Source organism: Diabrotica undecimpunctata, chromosome 8 (assembly GCF_040954645.1).
Source record: "Diabrotica undecimpunctata isolate CICGRU chromosome 8, icDiaUnde3, whole genome shotgun sequence".
Lineage (NCBI taxonomy): Eukaryota > Metazoa > Arthropoda > Insecta > Coleoptera > Chrysomelidae > Diabrotica > Diabrotica undecimpunctata.
In genome coordinates, this window is record NC_092810.1 from 119,888,143 (window position 1) to 119,912,591 (window position 24,449).

Genomic DNA, 24,449 nt, shown 5'->3' on the forward strand with positions numbered 1-24,449 from the left:
CATCGATATGTTATGATAGGAAGGATGCATTGGTTGAACACTTTGCTCCTCAAGTATTGGGGTATTTTGCGGTTCTTAAGTATCCAACTAAGTTTTCCAAATCCTGCCGCCCATGCTAGTCTTGCTCTTCTAGTAATTTCCGCACTTTGGTTCTCTTTGTCAAGTCTCAGGATTTGGCGTAGGTAGATATATTCCTGGATTTGTTCTATCTCACTGCCATTTATAGTTATACGTCTGGAGTCATCTGTGTTTGTCATTTTTTTTTGTTTTTTTCATATTCATTTTTAGGCCGACGTATTGGGAGCTGGCTGCTAGTTCCCCCATCATAATTTGCAGTTCCTTGAATGTGCTCGCTATAATCACTATGTCGTCAGCGAATCTGAGGTGGTTTAACTTGTTGCCATTAACGTTAATAGAATAGGTTGACCAATTTGTAGTTTTGAAGACGTCTTCTAGGGCTAGGTTGAAAAGTTTTGGCGATATTACGACTTCTTGTCTCACTCCTCTCTTAATGGGGAAGGGATTTGTATTTTCGTCTACAGACTGTTTCAAGTTAAGAATTCACAACTGAACAGATAGGCCAGTGCATTTCTTACGGGCGTATGTTGCCAATAGTTCACGGGACTATGCAGGGCCGGCCGAAATAACCCATTCTTTATTTATATTCAAATTTTTATTTATATTTTCCAATGTTAATCAAATTTATTTTAAAAAGATAGGTACGTATCTATTTAATAAGCTTAACGACTACAATTACTTATAAATATGGTTACATTTTCAGGGAAGTGATTTTAAAGATTATTAGAAAAATGTCTTTATTAGTGGTTAAAATATTAGGTTTTACGCAATTGGTTAATTATTATGGCACAGGTAATTCTGACAGCTTAGGTGTCAACTCTCAAAATTATTTATAAAATATTACTTTCACAATAGTTAATAAATAGAAAGCAATAATAATTAAGATATTGTGCTTAAACTTCCATTATCGGGCAAGCCGGGCTAACAGGCCCTAACAGTAAACAATATTGATTACTTTATAATTGACTATTAATAGTTTTCTAATTCTCTTTATGTACTTAGTCATTCCAAACAATAGTGTCATTTGGAAAGCACATTTGGAAAGCAGACAGATTTATGAGTTATAGATAAATGAGCGGTATGTTTTTCAAAATAGTGTAATTAGGTGAAGTGGAGATTATATGTTTGTCTGTATACATAAGCCCAAACTGCCCGATTACGTTTTTAAATTCTTCTGCCCGGACAAGGGTTAAGGCATAACCATCGCGCACTCAAATCTCAAGTGTAAAAAATTATATTGTTAAAATGGATCCAGTTTTGCCGTTTAAAAGTGGTCAAATTTTACATCTGAGTGCTAAAAAAGTGATCTTAAACGTAGTGAGATACCACATTAATTTGCTTCGAGATGAAAGTCAACGTATTGTATTCGACAAAGTATCCGCGATGACAGGAGTGTCAGTTCGTACGATTCAAAAAATCGTACAGGAAGACAAAGAAGGTGAGCTTTCTGAGGTAAAAACAAACAGAAAAAGAACCCGTTGCCGAAACAACTCCAGAGACTATACTTACGATGAAGGTGTTCGTATCGGCGTTCGTCGAACAGTGCATAGTTTTTTTTTTGAAAACATTCCTCCTACTTTGAATCGTCTTCTGCCAAAAGTGAACCAAGACGAAAACTTGCCAAATTTTACCCGCAGTACAATGTACAGGTTGTTAAAAGACATGAACTTTGTTTATGCAAAACGTGATAAAAGTGCCGTGCTAATAGAACGTCCTGATATAATTGCATGGAGGCATGGATATTTAAGGGCCATTAAACAATATCGGGCTGAGGGCTATGACATTGTGTATTTGGATGAGTCATGGGTCAATGTGGGGCACTCGGTTTCCAGAGAATGGAAAGACAAAACCGTCACCTCGGCAAGAGATGCGTTCATAAAAGGGCTAAGTACTGGACTAAAGCATCCCACTCAGCGTGGACCACGTTTCATCCTTGTCCATGCCGGAAGTGAAAATGGTTTTGTAAACGGTGCTGAAATGTTTTTCCTTGCAAAAAAAAACAGCGCTGATTATCACGACGAAATGGACGGTCCGTGTTTTGAGAACTGGTTTGAAAACAAACTGTTGCCCAACTTAGTTCGAAAAACGGTTATTGTTATGGACAATGCTCCATATCATAGTGTAAAAACCGAGTTGTTGCCTAACCAATCGTGGAATAAGAATAACATTATGGACTGGTTAAGACAAAAAGACATATTTTTTGAAGAAAATTATCTGAAGTGCGAGCTTTTGGAGGTAGTCGCGCAATTTAAACAAAATTTTGATAATTACAAAATTGAAGAACTTTGTAAACAACAAAATAATGTCAAAGTGCTTCGTTTGCCTCCATACCATTGCGAATTAAATCCAATTGAAATGGTATGGAGCCAAGTAAAAAGGCATGTGGCCGTAAATAACAGCACCTTCAAAGCGAAGGATATGGAGGACCTCATAAAAAAAGCGTTTTCAAATGTTACGTCTGATAACTGGAAAAACTATATTCAACATGTAATGACTCTGGAGAAAAAATTTTGGGAAGTGGACGGTCTAATGGAAGACGTAACTCCCATAGTTATAGATTTATATGATAGTAGTGACAATTCCGATTTGGATATGGACGAAGAATGTACATAGTTTTTGATAATTGTAATATTGTAAATATATAAATGTCAAACTAAAAAACCAAATAATTTGTTACATTTCTATGGTTCTGTTGTATTTTTTTTAAAATATACAGAAGTTTTTATTGTTTTTTTATGTTTTTTACTGACACTAATAATATCTACCACAATACTCACTCAATTTGTTCATTAAACAATTAAGAATATTTTTAAGAGTCTGATGATGACCTAAGCCGAAATTTAATAAATAACTGTTGTGAGAAAAAGACATGTCTTTAATTTTTATTTTTCAAAAAAACAAAAAAAATTTAAAGTTACCTAAGTGAAAAAACGTCTAATGTGCAATATAACATGCAGTTCGGCCCTGCTTTTTCGCTGCAACTCCACTACTCTCGCCTATCTCAGTCTATCGGTAGTTCTGGCATCACCGCTTCCCATAAGGCTCCTTTATGAATTCTTAACTTGACACAGACAGTAGTTGTACTATCATAGTTGCATTTTCATATTAGTTGCCTATATCTCGAATCTATTCTACAATTATTAATAGCTTGTTCTATGGCCCACATCTCGATACTATCAAACGCCTTTTCATAGTCGACGAAGGCAAGAAATACGGGTAGTTGGTATTCATTTGCCTTCTCCAGATTAAATATCAGTAATAAAATTATGTCTCTATGTAACTGTCTTCAACGTTATTTAATATTTATGGGGAGCATATTATGAGAAGACTGCTTGAAGTATGAGAAAAGGACATTTCAGTAAATAGTCGAAAAATAAATAACCTTTGTTGTGCAGATGACATAGTCTTTCTTTAAAATAGTCAAGAAGAGTTAGTTAGTCTCATACTACTGGTTGAAAACGAAAGTCAAATATTTGGTCTGCTGTTACACATATCAAAGACAAATATCATGGTAGTCGACAGACACCATAATAACCATCCACATATAACTACGATTAACCAGTTTGAGGTTGTGAGTTCATACTTACATCTGAGATCATTTATTACAAGCAGAGGATCACTGCAGAAAGAAATAAAACCTAGATATGATCTAGCAAAAGTCGCCGTAGGAAAAATGTTCAAAACATGGAAAGACTCTTAAATTTCACGAACTTAAAAAATGAGGTTGATCAACTACTTAATATTCCCAATACTGAAGGATGTAAGTCTTGGACCCTACGACAAGCGAAAAGCCAAAAGATAGATGCCACTGAAATGTTCTATTGGAGGAGAATGTTACGAACTCAATAGACCGACCACCAGACAAATAAATGAATTTTAAAAGAACTAAAGGTCAACAAACGTCTTTTCAGCAAAGTGCATCTTCATCAATTAAAAATTTTTGGACATGTTATGTGAGCAAACACAAAAAACATGAAATGGATCTACCAAATTACAGGAATGTGCAAAAGACCTACGCATGAATTAGAAGAAATAACCAGAGACAGAGATCTTTGGAGACGTACAATACACTACATCATAATGACCACTACACTCCCTCCGTGGGGTCAGGACTTAAGAGAGAGAGAGAGAAAGAGAGAGAGGTATAGTATTACTTTGGGAAGTCGTAGCTAAATCCCGAACTACTTTTCATCACAAAGCTGTTAAAGCTCCACTTATTTGGTTGAAGGAACTTAAATATATAGAAAACCTCAACAGAGAGAAAGCATTCATTCTATAATAAAGTAAACATCAACAGCAAAAAATTAAGGCAACTACAAGTCAATGCAGAAGTCAGACGAAAGAAAAAAGCACGAACGATTCTTGAACGAACTATATAAGTAAGGTGGCCACGATACCATAATGGCATTACAGCAGCTAATAAAAGAAATATGGATACAGAAGTCCATCTTGTATACTTGGCACCATACACAAAAAAGGAAATATCTTTGAATGTTCTATACATTCTTTGAATGTATAATAGAAAAATACTAGGCTGGTTTCAGAGGTGATAAATTGACATTTTATCAGATTGCAATCCTGAGACAAACTTAAAAAAACACTGAAATATGGCATAGATACTGATTACATAGAAGCCTATTATAAGCCGACTAGAAAGCAGTTTACTTCTCTGTGAATACAAGAAAAATGTTTAAAGCAATGAAAGAGCTAGAAATATCAAATCAGTTCGTAAATTTAATTGAAATAACTGTCTAAACCGTTAAAAACAAATAACGTGCTGTTTAATCTAGCTCTGGAAAAAGTAATACGTATGTCAAAAATCACAACCATTGATTAAATATATAACAAATCAGTGCAAATTCTTCAATATGCTGATGATATCAATATTGTTGGGAGAAGGGAAAACGCTGTACGAGAAACGTATGTAGCATTAAAAGAATCAACTACAAAAATGAGTTTAATCATAAATACCAACAAAACAAAGTATGTGAAAATAAGCGCGCAACCACAAATCTAATGACCACTTGTCCTAGAAAACGACGTCATCGAAGCAGTGAACGAATTTGTATACCTGGGAGCGCTCCTAAAAACACTAAAAATACTACTACCGCAGAGATAAACTGCAGAATTTGCACTACCAACAGATGCTATTTTGGGCTTAATCTTCTCCTTAAATCCAGAAATATATCGAGAAATACAAAAATAAAACTCTACAAAACAATAATGCGCCCAGTCCTAATATATGGTTGAGAGACCTGGACTCCAACAAAAAGTAATGAAAACATGTTATTTGGATGGATACAAACTACGCGGAACATTGAATGACAATGGAGTATGGACAAGACGATACAATTTCGAACTTTATGGAATACACTAGGAACCAGATATCGTAAAACATATTAAGATAGAACTTCAGAAAAGAAAAGGAAGACCCAGAACAAAGTTCTTTGTTATGTCTTACGGCCGTAGTGTTCTCTTGGTTTTCCGGGGTTTCTGGACGATCTACGACCGCTGCTCTCGAAGAGGATCTCAAGTTTCGAGGGTCCGTCTTCATTTCGAGGAGTTAAATTGGGATTACGGCCTCTACGTGTGAGAAGCTCCGCCGAGCCTCTGTGGTAGGTGAGGGGACACCGGCACTCAGAATTCTCTAACAGTTAGAGCTTTCTTACAGACAATATTCTTACAATGACTTAATATTTCTGTTAGAATTCTGATGCGTGGTGTATATCTTAAATTCCATAGAGATTCCGGCCTTCTCACTTTGTGTAGCCGCGTTCTCTCTTCTCGAGAGAGGCACAAGAATGCCGGCAATGTCGACTCTTCCTGCTGCCTGTCGCTTCGTGTTGCTACCTTTCGCTAACAGTATTACCTATAGTTACTATTTGCATAAGGTTTCCGGCGACGAAGTGTTATTGCAGCTCGACCTGATCGGAAAAGCAATTATAAGTCCCCGTCGGGGCTTTCATTCGCTTTTTACCGTGACACGCCCAAATAATGCTGTGGTCAGTTCGACACAATTTGAAATAGTTCTAAGACCAACGTCTTTTCTATCTCAGAAAGTCGTGTTCTACTGCCAAGAAGCGTTTTGTAGTCGACACGCCTACTCTTGATAATTTAACTTCTAAATTGGATAAAATATTCTTGGTTCGACGTCTTCGACGATAGCAGGATATTGGTTAAATAATAAAACTCAAAGTAACGTGGTAGCACACTAGGCCAACAAGGTCTAGCGGGGCTAGTAGTGTATGACGACTGGATCCCGATCGGAAGATGTGCTGCTCTTTTATACACATCGTGTTTGAGAATTGGCAGCAATCTTCTGCCGAGAAGCCAATGACAGCGTAGTTAATAACGAGCGCTGTGATTGGCCGGCCAAAGTAACAATCTTTGTCGTGATTGGTTACCTTGGCGACAGTTAACATTGATGAAGACATGAGAAATATGGGAATACGTGCTTAGCGGAGGAAGACGATGGATAGGGGCGACTGAAGAGAAATTCTTGAGGAGGCTAGGACCCACGCAGGGTTGTAAAGTCAGAATGATGATGATGACTTATATGGTTTTCTTGGGTCAAACTGCTTTAGTTAAGTTCACTTCTTTGTTAGTATAATCTGTTCGTCTACGGCTAGAAATTCTTTTTACGGAACCACTAGTAGCTATTATCTGATTTGGCTGAGAACAGGTATGAATTTGTATAGTGTGTGTCATGTCTAAGCTGATCTTTTTCAATCATGTCATCATTATTATTGAAATTCAAGAAACGTTTTATTTCTTCGAATCTGTTACAGTTCATCAAATCGCTACCTACTCGTTACTGACTAGACTTTTAATTGCAAAATCGCGGAATTTTAATTTTTAGAACCAGTAAATATTGTCGATCATCGAAATCATTTTTTGGTCTTCTCAGAAGATTACCTCTCACCATTTCTTTATTTTGAATCGCCGTCTTTCAGATAAAGAGGTATCATTAACTAAGGAAACAGTGGGTATTGAAGAATTGACAGTTTGCTTGGCATCATTTAGTAAATCTTAACGCTCTTATTGGAAACAACATCATCCCAATTGTGGTATCTTTATCGCAGAGATCTACAAAAACAACCAATGAGTCCATAAGGTCACAGTTTTCTATATATATATATATATATATATATATATATATATATATATATATATATATATATATATATATATATATATATATATATATATATATATTTATATATAAATATATATATATATTTATTTTGAGTTCAAACTTAGTTTATTGAGCCAATAAAAAAATTATAACTTATCTGTTATCAAAAGTAAAATAATCCTTATATTACCTGTGTTCGATGGATTCAAAAGATTTTCTAGTTGTCTTTTATCGGGAGAAGAGAAGAAAGGATAATAATACAAATATATTATATTACAAAGATTTACGTTTCTTTATTTTATATGGACGAATAAAACAATTATTAAATTCTGTCGTTATCTTATCAATCAGCATACAAGAAAATAAATCAAATTATTATGATAATAAGATTATAAAGCTACATACATTTATATTACGTAAAAAACCAATTTTACTTAAAATTTTCTTTACTTGAAAAAAAAAGAAACCACAAAACTTTAAACTTTTGATTAGCCTAACAAAACCTCAGTTCTTAAATTTGAATGCTAATGACCATGATGTCGAAACGATCCTTCACAGATATAAAATTTAATTGTACAAACACTTACAGTTTATTTTCTTCTTGAGTTGTATGTTGGAACATACCCAGAAAAGTCCAGTCTCCTCAAAGATGTGATCTCCCCTTTTTGGCACCTCGGCTCCTTCTTTACGTCTCTGCAAAACCTCCTGCAGACTACACAAAAAACACCTGATTCACTTCTCCAAACTCCGCTACTTATTTATGACACCAGGACCTCCTTTTGTCAACTTGATGCCGTAAGAATACTTTCACATATACTTTATAAAATGCCCACGGTAGATACAAGGAACCTTTTTTAATCTACTTGTTATCTCCTTCAAACTATTCACTTCTTTTCGTTACGCCGGTATCCAAACTCACGAACCACACCTTATCTTGGGACACACGACTGTTTCCTTTCGATGACCAAAATATGACTAACTTCTCCTCTCTCATGATCGACTCACCAAATTTCCATTTAAAAACGACCGTCCAATCAAAAAGCTTAAATTGTGTTTACTATGATATTGGAAAAGCCTAATTTCGGTTTCAGAGAAAACTAAATAGCTTACTTTAAAATTGGTTTTTTTCAATACATCATTTATACATATTTCAAAAGATTAGAATATGGTCATTTAATACTCGACTCTACAAACAATGAAGAGATTAACCTTCAGGTAAAATGTCTTCGAATTCTAAACAAAGGATTTTTGATAATTTTGTTTGAAACGGAAAAGGTCGTTTGCCAAACAAATTTCTACTCTTATCTACACTAAATCTTATCTTAAATTACTATATACAATTTGTTTATATTGATATCTTGAAATTTTATTTCGATGGATTTTTTTATTTATTTTTCTTTGGTTGGGAAAGAAGAAACATAACAATATATATATATATATATATATATATATATATATATATATATATATATATATATATATATATATATATATATATATATATATATATATATGGCTTTTAGCTTTCATAATTTATAGTACCTACTTGAAAAGATCTATATCACAACACAATGAATTTCAATTTTTTTCCAATTTAAAAAACATTTTAACACGAAAAGCGACATCACAGCTATGTCGCATATCTCGCGCGCACTTTTTGTATGTGTCAGAAATGAGCTGGTTGTTACGTCCTGCAGGGACGAAAATTGAGTTAAAACTTAAAAAAAAGTGCAGTGGTTTGTGCTATCTTGGCATATGATGCGGTAAAGGATTAACAGCACATCTCTCATTATGATGTTTTTAGGTAGCTAAATACAAATCCAAAGAGGAGGAAGGAATATAGGAAGAAGAAGAGTGTCATGGTTGAAGAATTTAAGGGACTGGTTTAAATGTAGTTCTATAGAACTCTTCAGAGCAGCAGTAGATAGAGTAAAGATAGTGATGATGATATCCAACCTCCGATCGGGAGACGGCACTTAAAGAAAAAGAAGAAATACAAAACTACCTATAGCACGAACTTATATAATGATATTAAAATACTGGCATATTGGAGCTCATCATCTTGTGTTTTTAATTTGTTTCTCGTTGCTTTCTAAAGAAGATAGAATACATGAAGTTTTCAGTTTTTCTTCTAAAATTCTGAAAGTACTATCCAATACTTCATTTAATCTAGAGAGAGTGAAAGGTATTAAAAACTACCTCATAATGTGAAATTATATATTATAAATATATTATTGATAATATTGTTCATATTAGGGATACGTACTGAGCCTTCAACAGTACTTTTTACCACAACAGTTTTCCAAAATTCGGTCACTCTACTACTCAAACAAAAGTTTCAATGATAAGTTTAATATTGTTTTTTTTTATTCTAGCTCATGGAAAAAGAAGTGGAAATCCTATTCCACAAGAGCCCAGTGAACTTCCCAGAGCTATGAACACACGATGGTTTCTTTCAAAATTAGTACAAAGTCCTATTGATTTTCGCTACTTCAGGGATATTGATTTTGATATGGCTGCCAGGCACAATCCCGAACAACTATTTTCAGCTGACGATATTGATGCTAAAAGCGGGTAAGTCCATTCTAATTCACCTTACAGAATAAATAAAAAGTACCGAAACTAACCTGTATTTACGCAAAAGGTAAAAATATTTTTTTTTAAATTGTTTACTTAGCTCTAATTAAAACAAGTTACTTTTTCTCCTCTCCTTATGTTTCGATATATGGTACATCAGCGATAGCATAGAAGTATTGTATTATATTATATTGTTTTCTTGTTAACATACTGTGACATATTTGTGACTTTTTAAAGTTTGTATAAAATTTGAAAAACCTGAATGTGTTTTTTACTGTAATTTTATTGTAGTTATTAAATATATTTTCTAACACCTAAACCTATGCATTAGACAATGTTTGACATCTTTATATGACTTTACAATCATTAGAACTGAAGAAGTGCAGAAATACTGCACGAAACGTTTTCTATTAAAAGATTGAAATAGTTTTTTCATTTTTTATATTTAATATATATATATATATATATATATATATATATATATATATATATATATATATATATATATATATATATATATATTATTATATATATATATATATATATATATATATATATATATAATCCTAAAAATACCTCAATTTTATATGTAATTACAAAGATTACATATAAATTAGAGAAACGAAAAAGATGGATCCGTGCTATTAATATGAAAAAGTAAATATCACATAACTTAATTTTTATGCAATTGAAATATGAAAAATTTAAATAATTTACCTTAAATGATATTTTATAAGGTTTCAAGCTAACTGCAGAGTGGCTGATGACTTTAGCTTTTATATCATAACTTTTACTATTACTGTTTTTAAATATATGCTCTTTCACGTAAAAAACTGGATTTGCCAGTACTAGATTTTTCCCTTTCTTTTCCGTTTATGGTTGAAAAGATATATTATGATGAATTTTGAGAAACCCAGTTTTTAATACTACATTTATTTTGTACATAAACTGAAAAAATATAATTAAAAAGTTAATTATTAATAATTGTCAATTTTGCATGTATTTAACAATGTCAAACATATGTCATATGTTTAACCTGAAAATTGGTAGGTCCAAAACTGTCAGATGAAGGCGGTAAGTGTCGCGTCAGTCACGCACGGAGCGAATACCTATTACGTAAAATATGAAATCAATATGAAATTATTTGTGTTCAATTTTTATAGGCTCTTTTGTGTATCGTAAAATGATGCTCTACATTATCAATATGTGATGATTAGGGTTAGCAGAATCTCGTTGAGATATTTGAGTTTACTAATTTTATGACTGTGATAAACATCGTGAAATTTATCAAAGTGGGAGCGGTAGGTCGGTATTTAATTTGGTCATTTTCTTTTGTAATTTGATAATTTTAACAAAAGGGATAAGTGTTACATGATCTTACAAAACCAAAGTTCAGACAGATTAAATTATTTTAACTTATGTCCTATTTGAAACTGTAAATAATATAGCTTTGACAATATACTAATCAGAATCCGATTAACATCCTTACATCAGTTATGTAGTATGGTTTTTATTGTAAATTTTTATACCAATTTTAGTCCAGTTACTGTGGCATTTTCCCTTTAAATTTTTTATAACTGCACCGATTTATCTGAAATTTTTACAGTGGGTAGTAAATTACTCAAAAAACATAAGTTATATGGTGTCGATGTGTGCTTCTACCCCTGGGGTGGTTGGCACCCCATCTAGGAGGTTGAACTTTTTTCACTTAAAATAACCCCTTGAATTGATATAGAATCAAATTATAAACAAAAAATGTCATATAAATTTTTTTCGCTAAATTAATACTTTTTGAGTTATACGCACTTGAAAAAGTAAACTTTTCGCAAAAAAGAACATGTTTATCCAATGATTTTGTAAGAATAACTTAAAAACAAAGCGTTTTATTAAAAAATCTATAATGAGCAAAAAAAAGCTTATAAAAAAAACAAAGAGAATGTTTTTTTATTAGGTTTTATAAGTACAATACTAAGCGATTTATAATTGTTTGAAGATGACTTTTTGTTTTTGGGATACTATACTCGATGCATTTAACATCAAATATCGGAAAATGGACATCTTTTTTGATAAAAACTTATACAACACTTTTTAAAGAGCTAGAAAAAACCTTTAAAATGAGCTATGTTAAAAGCCATTTCGATTAAAACAAAGCGAAATGCGAAGGAAAGAATTTGAATTACTCTAGCGTTTTAAAAAAAAAAACGAGCAGTATAAGTAACACTATTTCGATCGGAATTGAAATTAAACGTATATCTTCTACAATTCATTTTATTTTAGTGTTATTTATAGGTTTTAAAAGTTTAGCCTGTTTAAAATGCGTATTTTTTGAAAAAATCATGTTTAAATTAAAAAATATTTTTTTTTAATTATCTAAAAATTTACATTTTTTCAAAATAAATCTAAAACTATAAGAGATACGTGAAAAATGGTTCTAGACCAAAATGTAGTTTTTTTCTTAACAAAAATTTTGATTTTTTTATTTTTGTTGCAGTTCAAAAAATAATAGAGATATAGCCAATTGAAGTTTGAGATACAGCGGCTGACACACCTGTAATCAGAACTTTGGCCCTTTACTATTTAAAAAGAAAGAATTTTAACATATTTTAATCTACTTAGTCTTGTAGCTTTTGAAATTACCTTCAAAATATTTTTTAATGGACACTGTAGCTTAAAAATTAACGGAGTTATTCTAAAAAAATTTTGGAGCATGTTATTTATATTTTGGAGTATCAACTTATTTTCTGTATATATAAATGCTTTATTCAAGTATATTCGAAAAACTGGTAACAGACACACTAACACTCACACAAATATGTATATAATACATACATACATACATATATATGTTATGTATATAATATAGGCACCTCTAAACTGAACATTTGCTTCAGAGAACTAACGAACACAGAGAACCGACACTCCTTTGAAGTTGCGTGGGCAAGCCGCCAATGAGTGCCAATGACAATAGTACTTCAGATCTCGAAGACATTTTAGAAGCTGGGAGATACTGTACAATTTTGCTGTATGGCCTTGCCAAAGACACCCACATGAACAAAATGAGTAAGGTCGAAGATTATCCATCATTACTTGAACAAATGCGATACGAATCGTTTATTAAAGCCACAACTAAAAATAGTGCAGTTAAATTATCATCTCTTGTACCAACTGTAAGTGCCCTGAATGAGCATATCAAAAGAGTTTATTTACAAACTCAGATATGGCTTGGAAACAAAGAGATTGATATAACGGATTGGGGATGGTTCAAGAGTGATGATATTTTACAACCAATAAAAATGACAAGTTCACCTGCACCAGAAGAACTATTGAAACTGATTTTTTGCAATTGCAAAAAGGGTTGCGGCTCAGCGTGTGGCTGTCGTACACTAGGTCTATTTTGCAATGATACGTGTGGAACATGCTCTGGCGACAATTGTCAAAACTGTCCTGCAATAGACGAAGAGGTGGAGTTAGAACACGACGAGAATGACGCTTCAGACAATGAATAATTTGATATATTGTAAATAATTTTTATTTTTGTAAATATATTTTGTATACTTTCTAATGTAAAGTATTTTCATGCATAATTTTTTACAATAAAAACAGCATGAGTATACTTAATTTTTTTATTTAGACATTTACCAAAGGGGAATTTGTTTCGTGAGCATAGAGGTGATTTTTAAGGGATGAAAATAAGCAACCAATCAAAAAATATTTTATTGATAAGAAAGGAATTTTTGAATATAAATGTACATTAAAAACTTTTGAAGTTGTTTAAAAAGATTTTTTTATATATTTTGACATAGAGGGTAGTTTTTAAGGGTTGAAGTGTTGCAATCAACCAAAATTATTTTATATAAGCAGAGAATTACATTGTAGATGATATAAATGCACTACAAAAGCGTTTGAACCTGTTAAACGATTTTTTACAATTATTTTTATTAAAAGGGATGGTTTTTAAGATTATTTAAGGGTTGAGAATGTACACAATATCCATTAATATAATTGACAATATTTCAATTACCTAATTTAACACGATTTAAATCCATAAAATGCTTTAATATAAATTTTTTGCATTATTTTCAATAAGGGGTGATTTCACCCCTTAAAAATAAAAAGCTCACCTATCGCATATATAACTTTTGAAGAGGGAGGTAAGATAAGCCTAATTCCAAATTATTAGCAAAATCGATTCAGTTATAAAAAATTTAGAGGTATTGACCTTTTTTCCTCCACAGTGACTGGAGTATAAATTGATTTTATGAGACTTGCGAGTTATAAATTCAAAACTTACCTTATCGAGTACAATTGATTCTATTGTATTTATAAAAAACTTTGAATGTAGTTGTTTATTTAAACAAAAGTGAATGACTTTTACAATATTATAAAGTAGTAGTATCTACAATCTGAACAATGAGTGAGTTTTTTAATTTTCTTTAAAATAAAACCTGCAACATAACTGGTGGAACCTTTTTTACAATTGGAATGTTTGACATTGTTATTGGATCAGAATATGATATTTTATAATTATTATTACAATCTGGAGATTGTAATACACATATTTGAATTAAAAAGTTTTGCCATTGGCACAAAAACATTAAAAGAATCATTCTCTTCTCAGTTAAATGTTTTTTATATGTATCTAAAAGCATAATAGAATTCACCAACAAGGGTTTAAAAACCCCTATAAATTTGGATGCTGAGGGATTAGTATTAAGTGCCCCAAAATTTCTTAATTGGCCAAAATTATTTTCCAAAGGATCCTGATTTAACCTTCTTGTTAACAAATTTCCACTTCGGAAATCGTTCTCAAAATACAAACATTATTAAAAGGTAATTAAAAGGTAATTGTAGTTTAAATTTTATATTTTGTATTGTCATCAGCAGAAAATTGGATCATAAACAAGAAAAACAGCAGTAAGATAGTAGCAACAGAGATGAAATGCCTGCGAAGATGCTGCAGAGTAACAAGAATGGATAGGAGAAGTAATGATGAAATAAAGCAAAGAACATCAATAGAAATATAGAAACAGACATACTAACAGATATAGAACAAAAAAGACTAAAGTGGTATGGACATATAAGAAGAACTAGCGACAGCAAATGGATAAAGAGTATAACCAAATGAAGCATCATAGGAAGGAGGAAAAGAGGACGATCCCGAAGATCCTGGAGGAACGAAGTTGACGACGCCATTAGTAAGAGAGGCCTAAACGATGGAGACTGGGACAACAAAGAGAGATGGAAACGGTTGAACGAGGGAAGGTAGTGAACACTGTAGAATCCCTAAATATATATATGAACAATTATCTACCGCGCTTATTGCAGCTTATTTTTTTTATGTTCTTGATGTTCTTGATGTCTAACAGTTGTGGCAGTTCGCGACAATGTAGTCGCACACTTACGAATCTCAAAATAGTAAATTTAGGATTGCACTGGAATGTGAAAGAAGATAGTTTTTGTTTTTTTAGTCCTCGTTTTCAAATTGAAAATAAGTTTACTAAGGGTACTATATTGTCAATAGTAACTCAGTGTTTTGATCTAATAGGCATCATTAACCCATTCCTTTCAAAGGAAAGCTATTACTGAAAATACTGTGGAAACTGAAAATTGAATGAGATGACGTGATCATGGACAATTTCATTATTAAGGAATGGTTAAGATTGGTCAATAGCTTTAAATCATCTCGTTGGTACCTTACGTAAACAGCTAGTTATCTTTTATCGGTAAACCAGCGATTTATAGAGTCTGAGATTATTTGATAATTTTACATACGTGGATCTGATAACAAGCTCCCAACAGATTCCGTTAGATATTTTACTCTATTTCCGCTCCATGAACTTTTCGAGTAACCTATAGTGGCAGATGCTGCTTGTCTATATTTACACTAAACGATAGTAATGCTATGTGCTAATAATAATATCTTTTTAGAAGAACAATCCGGTTTTCGAAAAGGAAGAAGCTGTACTGATAATATCTTCTGCCTCAAACAACTAATAGAAAAAAAAATTAAGCACAAATCAAGAAACCCACCTCATGTTTATTGACTTGCGGAAGGCGTACGATACAATTCCTGTAAACAAACTCTGGAACGTGTTACGACAGACGAATATTAGTGTCACCTTAATAAAAGCCTTAAGAAATTTGTATGAAGGATCAACATCACAAATAAAAAATGGAAACAGACTATTGCAAAACTTCCTGGTTAATAGTCTCTATCAGGGGTGTTGTGTATCACCGATCTTGTTTAAAATATATGTTGCAAAAGCATTGAAAGAGTGGAAACGAAAATGCAAACGCATGGGCGTAGACCTTGGAGAGATTTGCTTGTATACATTGCAGTTTGTTGATGACCAGGTTGTTATAGCAAACCATAAAGATGATCTGGAGTACATGCCAAGGAAATTACAAGAAGAATATAGAAAGTGGGGATTATAAATTAATACAGAAAAAAGAAAATACCTACCAATAGGTAACGAACTATCGAACATCACATTAGAAAATAACGAAATCATCATGCCCTGCGACCATAACACATACCTAGGAATCGTTTTTGACACAACGGGGAAAGATTATGAAAAAATAAAGAGAAGAATAACACAATCCAGAAAACAATAGGTTTTCTATACAGCGTACTGTGAAGTCATGAAATAGGAAAAAGAAGAAAACACAATATCTACGAACCTCTTATTAAAAGCAGTCTATTGTACGAAGCGGAAACTTGGCGAATAACCGAAAACAACGGTATACAAGTGTGAACGAGAAGACTAAACTGTTGAGCATGTCCTATGTGAATGCCCGGAGTTATCATTAATACGAGAGTACGCGTTTGGCGACTCCTGGCCCACACCTGTCCACATAAGAGAGATGTCTCCTGGTGACTTGTCCACCTTCCTAGAAATGCCAGGATGGACAATGAGCTAAGGGTGGCAGCTCCCTGGGAGGATGCACAATGGATCAATTGTGTCCTAAGCGCTGTGAAACTTAACTCTCCCTCCCTACCCTACAGATACAGATACAGGACCGAAAACAACAGAAAACTGGAGGCAGTAGAAATAAACGCTTTTAGAAGATCAGTGGGAGTATCACGCAGAGAGATAATACGTAATGATGAGATAAGACAGCAAATGGAGGTTGACGGCTCTCTAACAACAGACATAGAAAGAAAACAGCTGATATGGTACAGACACGTCCAGAGGATGGATAACTCAAGACTCCCAAAAATAATTATCCAATGGATACCACCAAACCGCAGAAAGAGAGGAAGACCCAAGAAATCTCGGAGAGAGGGAGTAACGAAGGCAATGAGCGCAAGAGATCTTAGAGAGGGCCAATGGGATGATAGAGTGTCATGGAAATTAGGCATCGGACAACGTCGCAAGACGTTTTAAAACCGATTGATATATATATAATAATAATTTTTCAGTAATACTGCTTATCGTCTAGATAACCACTATTTCTTATTTAAATATAATTGGTGGTATTTTGATCATTTGAGGAAATTATAATCTACACCTTCTATGTTTCCACAAGATTGTAATTGATATCACCTTGATGTCTTATAAAGCTAGCAATCATTACAAGTATATTAAATTTCATACGCAATATTGCATATTCTAATTGATAAATTTATTTATTATACATGTATGCTCCAAATTATGCATCTAATTCCTTACCCTTTTACACCGATTGAGAGCTACCCATTTTAATAGAATAATGAACAAGAAAGTTTCACAAGTTAAGCGAAATGCCGTTTCGGGTGTTGAGGAAGGAAATTATAGGATGGCTGTATTTGATTTCAAAGGTTGAACAAAGCTTCATTGTTTGCACTAGCCAGGACAATAATTAGAGGTCCTATACAAATTATTTTACTAGTTAAGATGCGGTAATGTAATGTTTTACTACGAAGTACGTAAACTACTACAATCAAAAAGGGAAGTTGCTAAGATTGAATAATTTTACATTGTTTCATAGAGATACAAAACTGTTATATTCTCCCGCAAGTTACAGCGATGTTTATCAAATGTAAGAGTAAAAAACATATATAGGGCTACCCAAAACCTTGCTGTTTGGTAGTATTTATTAAATTTCGTAAAATTTTAAAATCCACACATTTTAATGATACATATATTTGTCATTGGTCAGCAACTCCTTTCCAGTCAATAAATTCTTAAATCTAGGCAATATACCATATCGTGCATATCATTAGGGAATTTTTTCGATTAAGTATTTAGGCATTCAATAATTTATTTTCGCTAATCGCGTCATATCTTATCCGTCGCATCAAAAACTTAATTAGTTTAAATAAGATTAAACCGAATTTTGGAGCCACAATCTTCTTCTTCCTCTAATGGCGCTACAACCCTTTGTGAGTCTTAGCCTGCTTAACAATGTTCTTCCATTCTGCCCTGTCGGATAGTTTCCTTCGCCACTGCCTGATGTTCATGGTTTTAAGATCCCTCTCTACGTCGTCTATCCATCGTTTACAGGGCCTTCCTCTTGTTCTGTTTCCTTGGGGCTTCCATCTCTGGACTGCTTTTACAGCTCGATTATCTGGCATTCTTTCTAGGTGACCAAGCCAGTTTAGACTTTGTGACTTTACAAATCTGACAATATCTGCGCTCTGCATTAGTTCATCCAGCTCGTGGTTCATTTTATTTCTCCACGAACCATCGCTGCATTGGGTTGGTTCAAATATCTTCCTTAGTAGTTTGCGCTTAAATATTCTCAGTTGATTTTCATCAGTGGTTGGTTGAGAGGGTCCACGTTTCACATCCATATGTGACCACTGGTCTAATTACTGTATTGTAGATTCTCAGCTGAGACTCACGATTCAGTAACTTACTTTTCATTAAGTCTTTGTATGCATAAAAGCACTTATCACCGCTAAGAATCCGTGCTGGTATTTCTTGACTGATGTTGTTGTTGTCATTTATTATTGAGCCTAGGTAGGAAAAAGTGGAGGCATATTTGTAGGTACGGTTATCTACCTTCAGATTCTCATGTTCATTCGATTTTGTGCACTCCATATATTTTGTTTTGCTTTCATTTATATATAGACCAAACGTAGCAGCTTCTCGTTTCAGTTCTATAACTTTTTCGCTTAATACCCTTTTGTTGCGGCTTATTATGGCAACATCATCCGCATATGCGCATATTTGCATAGATCTTGTTTTAATACAGCCGTTCATATCCAGTTTTCTAACAACAGCTTCTAAAGTTAGATTAAAAAGTGTTGTTGATAAGGCATCCCCTTGTCTAACTCAATTTTCAATATCAAAGGCCTGTGTCATATCTCCATCTATTCTCACCATAGCTTTGGAGCCCTCCAGAGTCATTCGTATAAGTTTAACCAACTTATTGGGTATCCCTAACATGGATAGTTGCTTTAACATCTTTTGTCAATCTACTCCATCAAACGCCTGTTTGAAATCAATATACAAGTTGTAAATAGGTATGTTATATTCAGCACATTTTTCATGTATACCTCTTAACATATGTATTTGGTCTATAGTTGACCTCTTTGGTCTGAAGCCACATTGGTATTCACCAATAATCTCCTCCGAAAACGATTCCAGGCGGCTGTATATAATTCCTGATAATATATTGTAGATGACATTTAAGACTGTTATGCCCCTATAAATTTGCAGAGTCGTTTGTCTCCCCCTTTGTACATAGGAAGTATGATTCCTACTTTCCAATCTTCTGAGATGACTTCTAGTGTCCATATGCGGTCGATTAGTTTATGGATACGCCTCCATAGGGCATGTCCACCATTCTTTATCAGTTCTGCAGTTATTCCATCTGTGCCAGGTGCTTTGTTATTTTTTAGATGTTTTATGACGTTTATCGTTTCTTCCAATGTTGGTTGCTCAACTAGTTGTTCTGCTGTGTGGTGAATTATCTCTTCATCTTCGTTTTGTTCTTTTTCTGGGTTTAACAGCTCTTGAAAATGCTCCTTCCACCTTTTCATTATTTCCTCTTTCTCGCTGATAATTGCCCCATTTTTGTCCTTGCAAACTGTTGACCTTGTCATGTCTCCTTGGGTGCATTGCTTGGTTTCCTTGTAAAATTTTCTAGTCTCTCTTCTGTTATTATAATCTGTAATTTGTTGTATTTTTCTATTCAACATTTCTCTCTTTTTCCTTCTGCATATTTTCTTTGCATCTTTTCTGAGTTCTTCATATGCCTTTCTATTCGATCAGAATATGCATCAAAAACTTAATTAGTTTAAATTAGATTAAACCGAATTTTGGAGCAACAATACGAAAGTTTATTGTTTAAAATGGTGTCCATCTCCTTCCATAGAATTGTAAATTAACTTTTCAATCTTAAAAAAAATTAGTAATAGTCTTAAATTCTGCATTCAAAAAATGGCTACTGAATTAATGACACTATTAAAGCAGACCATTGATATAATACAAAACTCATTTTATTGTAGCTTATAGCATATTGAAAGTAAAATAAAGTGAATAAGAAAAGACCACTCATAGATGCCTCAATGTTTCATCGAAGTGCCTTTCTAATGATGTACCATTCTGTAGCACTACAAACGTTGAGGGGTGTTTAAGGCACACAAAATGAACGATGCCGAGTTGCTCAGAATCGGAAGAGATGTGGGCATGGTTCTTTGCATCATTTTTTCTAGCACATATACAAAAGAAAACTTAAAGAGAAGAAAAATTAGGGAGATTTTTTTACTAGTGCTAAACCTGAAATATGGGAAAACCAAAGAAAAATCATAAATAATTTGCCAAAAAGGACAAAAAATAAAATAATAAAGATTTGAAAAACAAACTGAAATGTCCATCACAAATTAATACCTTTTCACTTACATCTTTATAAAATGTTTAAAATCTGTTTATGACTGGGTAAAAATTTCTTAAAAATAATCTTAAAGTTGAATTTTATTATTATATCATGATATATGTAGTTTTGTAGTTCTTAATCTGCATGCAGAATTTAGTGTTGTATACAAAAAAGAAACAATAAACAAAAAAATATAAAAGATTGCGGGATGTATCCCTTTAAAAAGCCCTAACACATAAAATATTGAATAAAAATGGAAACGTCAATAAACGTACTTTAACCTTTAATTGTGACTTATTCCCAATTAAATAGTAATTACTCTAACATGCCAAGAAAATAGCTTCAGAATAATATATTCTTAATATTCGTCAAATTATAGAAAAATCTCAATAGTTTAACATAGAAACATATTTATGCTTTGCTGACTATTCCAAGGCCTTCGATGTCGTAAAATGGAATAAAATATAGCACACACTTAGAGAAATGTGTACGCCAGAACATCTAATCTATTTATTACAAAAACTTTATATAAATAATACAGCTAATGTAAGAGTTAATAATGTGGTTTCGAAAAACTTCAAATTAAAATCTGGAGTTTGACAGGAATGCATAATATCCCCTATTCTATTTAATATATATATATATATATATATATATATATATATATATATATATATATATATATATATATATATATATATATATATATATTAATATATATATATATATATATATATATATATATATTACGAATGGCAAGGTGGAGCAACGATAGGACGAATAAAAATCAAGAAACTACGTTATGCTGATGACACTGTTATATTGGCGTCATCACCAGAAGAACTAGAACAAATTATGAATAGGCTAGGCACGGTGAGTACGGAACATGGTTTGAAAATAAATATGCAAAAAACCAAAGTGATGATCATCGATAGAATTAGAAACAACCAGACAGAGATAAGAATCATGGCAGGTTACGCAGTGGTCAGGCAATTTAATTACTTAGGCTCCATTATTACTAACAATGGAGGATGCGAAGACGAGATCCGTCGACGCAACACAATGGCCAGATCTGCAATAGCCAAACTCACAAAAAGTTGAAAGGAAACTTACATCACAATAAACACAAAATTACGCCTTGTTCGAGCATTGATATTTCCTATCGCCACCTATGCTTCAGAAACTTGGACAATAAAAAACCCGATTCAAAGCGTATAGTGGTATTTGAAATGTGGGTATACGTAGAATGTTGCGCATATCATGGACAGCCCATCGCACAAATAACTGAACTCTAGCAGAACTTAACATAAAAACTAGACTCATCACAACTATCAACCAAAATATATTGAGATATTTTGGACATAGGGTAAGTCCGGGAGAGATGGCTCACATTCTTTTTAATGTCTGTATCTTACAACAAAAAAGTCTACGCTCTGAAATATTTATATATTTATATTAAAATACCATTAGAAGAAAGTGAACAGAGTTGGTTAAGTCAAATACTTACATACAAGAACAGTAAACATCAAAATACAAAAAATTGTAAAGGGCCAACTCACCCGATGTGTCAGAGTGAGACGACTCGTACACTAAGGGTGATAAAGCTCGATCATAAACTTTATTTGGCACGTTTTTTTGCGAATACTTTTCCACATATATCACATAAATTAACATATTTTGAGCAGTTTTCATGAAACCAAGAATTGCAATACACGCACTGTACCCAGTCTTCTTGTTTCGATGTGGTTGAATATATTTCCCCACAGCCAGCACATTCAAAATTTGTTTCATCTTGTAGATCATCACTAGAGTCTTTAGTAATTTCCATATGATCGTTAGAGTCTTCGGAAGAAGATGACTTACAAAACATCTTCTTTGGGTTCTTGAGTTTCTTGTTTTTTTTTTCCAGAGACCCTTTATTCTTTTTAGCATCCTTTTCTTTCTTTTTAACATCTAAATCTTTGCGTATCGCCAAATTCACTGGGCTAGTAAGTACTGCAGCAAATTGTCTACCGCGTTTCCTTACTTGTGAAATACATGATGAAGAAGGTACTGGAGAGATATTATCTAAAATTTTACCGGGAGTGATTTTTTCTTTACAGATTGTAGATGGTAGGTTTAGACGTTGGAGATCATCTATTTCAGTAATTTATATTGTTGAACTATCAAGAAAGGCGTACTCTGGAGTTGCATTCCGGCCGACTGGATAAATACTACATGCGCGAAAATCAGATACGGCATTTTGTACTGAAGCAGCTTTTGTCCAAGCCTCATTTAATAATTTGTCAAACTGCAAGCGATTAATCTTCTTTGTAGGATTCATTTTAACAAATAAATTGCAAGCATTTTAATAATGTGACTTCAGCGACTTAAAAAATAAACGATCTAATGGTTGCAAACACTGTGTCTCGGTAAACACGGTAGAATGCTCTCATTTTTGTCTACATACTCCAACATTTGGATGGAGTTACAATGACATGCATGACCATCCAAAACCAGTAGGACTTTTCCTGGGGGCATGTATGGCATAAACCACGTTGGGAATTTCCTTTTCTGTTATAATTCGTTGGCATGGCTAAAAATAAATTTATCTATTAAAAATATCCTTATATATCTAAATAACTAAAGAGTTGTGTCATATCTACCTAACGTTTGCGAGCCAACTAATCCGAATTGTCAGGGTGAGATGGCCCACTTCATTTCCGTGTGTTAACGGCCTAACTAAAGGTAACGTTTGAAAGGACTGGCAACTATGCCTACATAACCTCAACCATACAAACAACACGCCATCAAAACGTGACTTCGATAAAATACAGACAAAAATAAGCGCACAATAGTTTTGGCGATTACCGAAAAAGTTTTAAGATGTAAATAACAATTTCTAAATATCTTACCTTTCGACCTGGGGAAAAACACGTAAACAACAGAGTATTGCTAATACCATACGCACGCATCAAATAACGCAATGCAACTGATTCCAAATAGGATAAAACTGTGATATATTCGACCGAGTTATCTCACCCGACGATCCATCTCTCCCGGACTTACCCTATAACTAGAAGAAAAACATATAACTAGAAGAAGAGAACGCATGGAGCGAATGATAGTTGAAGGTAACGTAGCAGGTAAAAGACCCAGAGGAAGATCTCCAGTACGATGGTCCAAACAAATAAAGGATATGACTGGTTGCTCATTCTCCGAAGCACAACAACACGCACAGGAGAGAGATAATTGGACAGAAATAGTCCAACAAATTACATGACACCACTACATTCTTACGAAGGAGAAAAGATTGAGGAGGAGATAAGTTTTTTAAACTATGGTATACAAAGTACCACTGGGAATTTCCCTTAATTTTAATTAGATATATATACAATATTAGATGTTCGAGATAGATAACGAAATAGTATATATTTTAATAATACGTTTATGATTTTAGGTAAAACAGAGATTTTGCATTAAAACTGATGCCAAGAACTCAAGTTTATTTTTCAAATAAAAATTAAATATATCAAAATATTAAAATATACCTTTTGTATGGTCTGAGATGAGTTTTGGGCATAATTATTATCTTTTCTTAAAAAGTAATTCTTCAAAGTATATTGCAATAACGAGTGAAGTTATTACAATAAAGTCAAATTTTTATAAAGTCAAATTATAAGTTTGGATCATCCCTTAAGCTCACAATGAAAAATTAAAAGCATTGCCGCCCGTAACATAAATAAAAATGGATTGACTACGCAATATTTTATTTCGTGGAAATCGCTTTGATCAAGCTAATTATCCCTAATGGTAGAATGTTTTAGCTAAATAAATCGATTTTTGGTATACATATTTTGAATTCCAAAAACTA

At 33.0% G+C, this 24,449-nt stretch overlaps 1 protein-coding gene across 1 annotated transcript in view; it reads left to right on the top strand.

The window, feature by feature from the left end:
* The window catches only part of CCHa1 (neuropeptide CCHamide 1), a 181,372-nt gene that overhangs the window by 124,874 nt on the left and 32,049 nt on the right, over positions 1-24,449 (top strand). Inside the window, exon 3 of the mRNA XM_072540851.1 lies at positions 9,589-9,787. Within this exon, the coding sequence (XP_072396952.1) occupies positions 9,589-9,787 (199 nt within the window). The remainder of the gene's footprint in view (positions 1-9,588; positions 9,788-24,449) is intronic.